This window comes from Stegastes partitus, unplaced genomic scaffold (genome assembly GCF_000690725.1).
Source record: "Stegastes partitus isolate 25-593 unplaced genomic scaffold, Stegastes_partitus-1.0.2 Scaffold783, whole genome shotgun sequence".
In the NCBI taxonomy this organism is placed as follows: domain Eukaryota; kingdom Metazoa; phylum Chordata; class Actinopteri; family Pomacentridae; genus Stegastes; species Stegastes partitus.
The window spans coordinates 263,802-270,856 of NW_007578514.1; the positions used below are offsets into that span (position 1 = coordinate 263,802).

Genomic DNA, 7,055 nt, shown 5'->3' on the forward strand with positions numbered 1-7,055 from the left:
GATCAGCTGCAGTTTCAGTGCCACATGTCCGGGACCTTTAAAGGACATCAGTGATCAATAACTGATTAAGCAAAGTTTTAACTGTTTGCTGGGAAAAGTTAGAAAAATAAAAGTTGTTTCATGTGACAGTTCTGTTGTTCTGGTTCGGTTCTGTGGGTCTGAATGGAACCAGCATGGAGTCAGTCAATAACTGCAGTGTTTGTCATCACACAGTAACACACAGTAACACACACAGACACACACAGTAACACACACACACACAGACACACAGTAACACACACAGACACACACAGTAACACACACAGACACAGCAGTGAATGTTCTGGCAGACTGCAGTGTTTTCTTGGCCGTTCACTCACTTTCTCCCTTTATGTGTGTGTCTGTGTGTGTTTTATTGTGCGTCTGTGTGTGTCTGTGTGTGTTTGTGCAGCAGTGCCTCCTCTGATTCCTCCCTGCAGGACAAATCGTCTCAGTTGAACTCGGAGCAGCTCAGCAACAAGACGGAAACTAAAACCAGCTTCAAGTAAGTGGGCCGTTGCACTGGGATGTCTGGTTACCGTGGTGACGACGCTGCGTGAATTAGGTTAGTTCTGTGTTTACTCGCTGACTGGTTTGACTGGAGTTTAACCAGTTTAACTGGTTTCAGGTTTCACAAAATAATTCAGATTGTGGAGCTTCTGGATTCTGTCTGGATCCTCCTGAAATCACTTCTGGATCTTTTGTGGATTATTTCTTTCATTTCTGGATTTAAAGAAAAAATATTGACGTTTATTTCTTTATTATATCACATTTTCTGGATATTTTCTTTGTCATTCCTGGATCAGATTTAGATCATGTCCAGATTAGGTTTAGATTATCTTTAGATTGTGTCTGGATCATTATCTTTTCCGGATTATTTGTTGTTTTTTTTTTAAATTTCTGGATCTTTTCTAATAATTTTGTAGAATAACTCTGAGGTAATATCTGGTTCCTTTATGGACTGTTTCTAGTTGATTATTTCTGAGCTGCTCGTGGATCAGCTTTGATTCTGGATCTCCTCTGGATGCGTCCCTGTTGTTTCTCAGTATGATGCTGACAGCTTCTGGACGGTTTCTTTATTTTTTCTGGATAACTTTTTAAATCCTTCTTCGGTAACACTTTTATCTTCCAGACCTGCTTCTTTATCGTCCCTGTCTTTGTTGTTTCCGGATCTTTTCTGGCTCATTCTGTTGTGCTTTGGATTATCGTTCCTGTAGTGTTCATCTGAATAAGCTTTTGATCATCTGTTTATCAGTCCTTGATCATTTCTGGTCCGTTTTGTTTCTGTAGGATGTTTTTTAAATCCCTCTGAACCGTGTTTTTAATCCAGGTCAGATGATTTTATTGTCTCTGGATCATTTCTCTCAGATTGTCTTCAGCTGATTGAAACCTGCTCTAGACTCCCAGGTTTTGTAGATTCTTCTCTCTGTTAGAACTTCTTGTCTCTCTTCACTAGAACAGCTTCAGGTTTTATCTGCTGCTTTAATCTTTTTCTCTCTTTCTTCTTCTGCCTCCAAACTCATCCTCGTCGTTCCTCCCTCAGCTCAGGGGAGGAAGACCAGATGTTCTGGTGAGTAAACGAAGCCTCTTCCTCCTTCCTCCTGTGTGTCTGTAGCCGTCGGCTGCACAAAGCGACTGCTTCTGACTTCACCTCCACATGAGGTCAGAAACACAGAATAATCCTGAGTGTCCGTCAGATCTGTTCAGTCCATCTAAACACGTTCTGCTGTTTGAATGGACTTTTCTGTTTCATATGAAACTCAGCCGACCGTTCTCCCCTCAGTTAGTGAAACAACAACATTTATTTCTCTGATTCAGAGTTTACCAGATTCCAAAGTCTCCTCGACATCATTCTGAAGATAAATCTGTTTCCTGCATCTTCCAGTGAGATACATGCAAAAACAACATCAGTGTGTTCCTTCAGATGTAGAACCTGTGAGGTGCTGCATCACTGCTCCAGGTTCTTCTGATGACGGTAAAGAAACGAGCCTCCGAGGTAGATCGGTGAATTCAGCTGTGTGAAGGACGAAGATAGTGAACAGAACTGAACCTCATTTGTCCTCTGAGGTGTTAAAGGACTGTTCATGATGGTTCACTTATTCTTTTATCATCACGTCTCGTTCCCTGTGGCCTGATGTCTGAATGACGCCACCTCCTTCTCATGTATTTCATCTGATGCACAAACTTTCAGAAAGACAAAGAACTCAGAGTCAAAGTTCTTCATACATTCCAGTGTCAGTGTTTCCTCTGACTGTTGCTGTTAACTGACTGCACAGCGTCCTCACACTGTGTGTGTGTGTGTGTGTCTGTGTGTGTGTGTGTGTGTCTGAGTTGTGAGTCTCCTGCTCACTGTGTGTGTTGTGTGTCTGCAGCCCTGATGACTGCAGTGTAAATCTGGACAAACCCGTCCTGAGGAAGTTTGAGTAAGTAGCAGGTGCAATGCATGCTGGGAGCTGCAGGAAGGAGGCCTCGCTGTGTGTGTGTGTGTGTGTGTGTGTGTGTGACATTTAAACTCATTACTATAATACAAAACAATATGATGTATGATCATATACTAGAAGGTGCTGCTGCGTGTGGCTCGTCGGCGCTGCAGCATCGTGATCAGAATCAGATTTCTCATTAATGAGACATGCTGGTGACAGAACAGCCTGTAGACCGTCAGCAGGTTCCCTTTAGTGTCTCTGGTTCTGGACAGTCAAACCCTCCAGAGCAGCTGTGTCGTCCTCTCTGCCTCCTGGTTCTGGTTCTGGTTCTGGTCTCTGTCCTCCTGCGGTTCACACCACAACAATAGAAACTCATAAAGGAGAATCTGAGCTGAGAGTTTTGGATTCAGCTGCAGCCACTAAACGCTGACATGAAGCCCACAGTGATTACAGAGCAGAACTGGACCAGAACCACCTCTGCAGCTACCACACAGCACCGTCCTGTTGGGTCCTCTGTCACGAGGAGACACAAACAGACACACAAACCCGTCCAGGCACCAACACAACTATCTTTAGCTGTTAATTGTTTAGATTTTTAAAATAACTTTTGTGTGAAGGAATAAAGATAGAGATGAGAAACAATGGAAGACCAGTGACAACGACACAACACAGACACACAACACAGACACACAACAGCTGTGTGTTGGTGTTGTGTGTCTCAGTCATCCAGAACTCTGCTTTTAAAGTCATAAATCTGGTTTGAGCATGTTGTAGTGCTGCACGTTCACAAGTGTGTGTGTGTGTGTGTGTGTGTGTGTGTTGCTGGTCGGGGTGCTGCAGGTCTTGAACAAACAATTTGGTTTAGTTTGGATCGCAGGGTGGAGTCTAATCGCTGGAGTTTGATCTGCCTGCAGCTGCTTTGGTTTTGTCTTGTATCAATGGGTGCAGTCTAATTACTGGTGTTTGGTTTTTGTGATGCTGGGTGCAGTCTAATTACTGGTGTTTGGTTTTTGTGATGCTGGGTGCAGTCTATTTGCTGGTGTTTGGTTTTTGTGATGCTGGGTGCAGTGTATTTGCTGGTGGAAGGTTTGGTTTGCAGTGAATAAGAAGAAAAGTGAGTCTGGCATCGGTCTGACTCCAGGCTGTTGATCAATGTTGTTTCTGATAATCGATCAGTGAAGCTTCAGGTAACTGAAAGTTCTCTCAACTCACCTGGTCTGGTTTGGCTCCGCCCCCCGCAGAGACACCTTCCTACGCAGCCTGGCGGCCACTCAGTGGGAGAAGAAGAAGAAGAACAAACAGCTGAGCCAGTCCCGGCCGTCCACCTCTGATGATGTCATAACTGCGAGCCCGCCGCCCACAGCAGAGGAGGGGGGCGGGGGTGCTGAGGAGGCGTCGCGTCGCGGTAAAAGCTCACATCAACACAAACAGTGTGTTATTTAAAGGAGCCGCCGAGCAGTTTGTTAAATGTGGATGTTTCAGTTTAGACGACAGAACGTCTGAGATGTTAGATTTAGAATTTATTGTCCCGGTGGAACCACGCTGTTCTCACATCGGTGGAACCACACTGTTCTCACATCAGTGGAACCACACTGTTCTCACATCGGTGTGGTTCCACTCTGTCCAGTCGCCTTGGCCTTCTGTGTTCCTTCAACTGTGCTACACTGCAGCTTCTTCTTCTGTGTTCAGGTTCATCATCCAGCAGTTTGGACACAAACGGACACTCAGACTCCCAGAATGAATCAGGTCAGAGACTACACTTACCCACAATGCCCTGCTCTGTGTCCGCCATGATGCTTTTCGTCACGCTAACGTGGCTCCTCGCTTCCTTCCGTCACATCCTGATGGTTCTGATTCTGATGGTTGACGTCATGTTGCATCAACGTAATGTTATTTTTAATTTAGACTTTAATTTCTGCTTCAGTTGATTTAAAACTAAATCCAGGTTGAGGAAACTTATCTGACTGCGGAGCATCTTCATTTTTAAGAACTTGTGTTTTATCAGTGTAGTAATTAAGTGCTTGATACACATAGACTTTAAATAGACTGTAAATCCTTTGTTTTCTGAGGAACACTCATCAGACTGGAGGTGTTCGTTCCTCCAATCGTTAAATAATTAGAAAAGCCTTTGATCCTGGAGGAGGAGCTGCTTCATCTGACTCTGACTGTTTAGTTTTTGTTGAACCCAAACATCCTTTTAAAATGCAGAGCTGAGAGTTTATTGGAGGATATTTCTGAATGATCCTGATTGGTTCTGGAAAAGTTGATGTTGAGCAGATGAGCTGGTCTGAACTAAAAGTCACTAACGTTGCCATCAGACCGCTATAATAATATTAATAACAGATCTTTGTGGTTGTTGTACAGACAGTTCAGGCCTCCTCTGAGCCCAACAGCAGCTCCTGAGTCAGAACTCAGACTGTGGACGTGAACCAGACGGTTTCTGTGACTGACCTGAATCATGCAGTAGATCATTATGTACATTTGATCTACAGTATTCTTATATATGTGTTTCTGGGTGCGTCTGAGCTCCACCTTGGTGTTCTCATTGGTCGAGGCAGAGCTCCTGTGCTGCAGCAGAAGGTGGATGCTGCCACCTACAGGCGGAGACAGGAGCTGCGTCCTGACGTGTCCGTGTTGTGTTGCAGTGTTTCCGATGCAGCGCCAGTGCAGCACGCTGTCCAACGACAGGAAGTTCCTGCTCGACATGCTTTACTCCAAACCGTCTGCGGCGGCGCCTCTGAGCCCGACGGCTGCTGCCGACACCACCGAAGAAGAAGGAGGCTTCCTGCCTGGTGAGAGAAACCGACTCCTGCCTCAGCTCAGCGTCCACCAGAAACCAGGTCTAACTTTGTCATTGGGAACTGATTTAAGGTTGACAATCGGCCACCAGAGGGAGGGTCGGGTTCTGGTTCTGGTGCTGGTTCAGGAAGTGGCAGCGCTGCCCAATAAAAACACTCCATTACCAGTAGAAGTGGTTTTGCTGTATGACTGAGCCGGACTCGTGCGCTGGCAGGTCGAGTTAGACACATCTGGACCTATTTTATGAAGTCCAGCTGCTGGTTCTGATGATCCAGGTTCACACATGGGGTTTGCCTGCTAAAAACACTTAAAGTTAACGAGAAAACGTCCTTCTGTCTCTTTGGTTCTGAGGAATCAGGCAGAGTGAGACCTTTGTTGGGGCCAACAGAGAACTGCATTGGTTCTGGTTCCGGATTCCCAGAACCAAACAGCTGTTAGAGAACTGATGGGTTTGGATCGCAGCACCAGATCCACAGTCTGGTGTCCAGCTTCCTCCAAGTCTTTAGGTTTATTTTCAGACACCAGACGGGTCGTCATCGTTCTCCAGCTTCTCACTGGACCCTCCAGGTTCTGCCTAAATGCCCCGTGCTGGTTCTGTCTGTGTTTCCGTCCGTTCAGGTGAAGATGTGGCCGGTCAAGGTCGTGTGTCGGAGCGTCTGTCCAGCTTCAGAGCGCGCTCAGTAGAGCCCAGCGGTCCCAGCGAGAGCAGCGCCTCCCGCAGAGCGGAGCTGGAAGGTCTGGAAGGTTCTGCTCAGGCGGCGCTGGCCCGACTGGCTGAAGAAAGGCAGGTCAGAGTCTAAAGGAAGAGTTTCTGCTCTTTTAGCTCCTGCAGATGATCCACAGGGATGAAAGAAGTCTGTTTGTTTAAACAAAGGGCAGTTTGTGTCGTACAGACTGTTTCTACTGAAAGGTTCAGCTTCAGGCAGTGAAGAGGTCCAGAACGGTCCTGGAAGACAAACGTCCAACAGTAGTTTGACCAGCATCAGTCTGGATCATCACTGCCTGATGGGTTTTTACTTCTGAGAAAGTCTTAAACACGTCTCAGTCACAAAAACTGCCTTAAAATAGGATTATTTTCCACTTTTACTGATTAAAGTCGGTCCTGATCATGACGACCAAACGTTGATTCGGCTTCAGGTTTTAAAACGTCCACTAGAGTTAACAACATATATGATAATAAACATCACACTTTACTAATTATCACTTCATTTATTGATATTTGTTCCAATAGAAGGAAATAAATCCGGATTTGTAATTTAAGAAAACATTGCGGATTTCTGGGTTTTACAGTGAACCAATGAAACGTAAGAGTACAAGTTTAATAAACAACAGCAGCTCCTATAGCCCTGTAATATTATTATTATTATTGTTGTTGTTGTTGTTGTTGTTGTTGTTGTTATTTACATAGTTATTGTTACTATCATTATGTTTGTTGTGTTTGTCGTCTTCACAGCAGCAGTTAATGAGATTTTCATATTTCTTTGTGAAATTGATGTAAAACTTATAATGTTCTTGGTTTAACGGTGGTACTGACCTGATAGCGTCTCTGTGCTCCATCAGAACCGGAGTCTCCGGCAGCAGAGCAGCATCGACGCCGAGGCCCAGGCCCGGCGCCTGGAGACGACCCAGATGGTTCCGCTGGGTGCCGGCGGTTCGAGTGACGCCTGGGACCAGCTGCAGCCGAGCGCTGCCGCGCTGCGCATCAAGGACCTGGACTTCTCGGACCTGCTGGACGAGGAGGACATCGATGTTCTGGACGTGGACTCCTTCGACTCCTCAGCCTCCCACCTCACCGGCCTCCCCCCACCGCCCCCG

At 45.9% G+C, this 7,055-nt stretch overlaps 1 protein-coding gene across 1 annotated transcript in view; it reads left to right on the forward strand.

Annotated features, from left to right (window-relative positions):
* Nucleotides 1–7,055, forward strand: part of fhod1 (formin homology 2 domain containing 1) — a 52,272-nt gene that overhangs the window by 30,251 nt on the left and 14,966 nt on the right. The window contains exons 10-17 of the mRNA XM_008292083.1: nucleotides 431–523; nucleotides 1,562–1,588; nucleotides 2,391–2,441; nucleotides 3,683–3,846; nucleotides 4,131–4,187; nucleotides 5,087–5,233; nucleotides 5,859–6,028; nucleotides 6,801–7,048. Coding sequence (XP_008290305.1) covers nucleotides 431–523; nucleotides 1,562–1,588; nucleotides 2,391–2,441; nucleotides 3,683–3,846; nucleotides 4,131–4,187; nucleotides 5,087–5,233; nucleotides 5,859–6,028; nucleotides 6,801–7,048 — 957 coding nt within the window. The remainder of the gene's footprint in view (nucleotides 1–430; nucleotides 524–1,561; nucleotides 1,589–2,390; nucleotides 2,442–3,682; nucleotides 3,847–4,130; nucleotides 4,188–5,086; nucleotides 5,234–5,858; nucleotides 6,029–6,800; nucleotides 7,049–7,055) is intronic.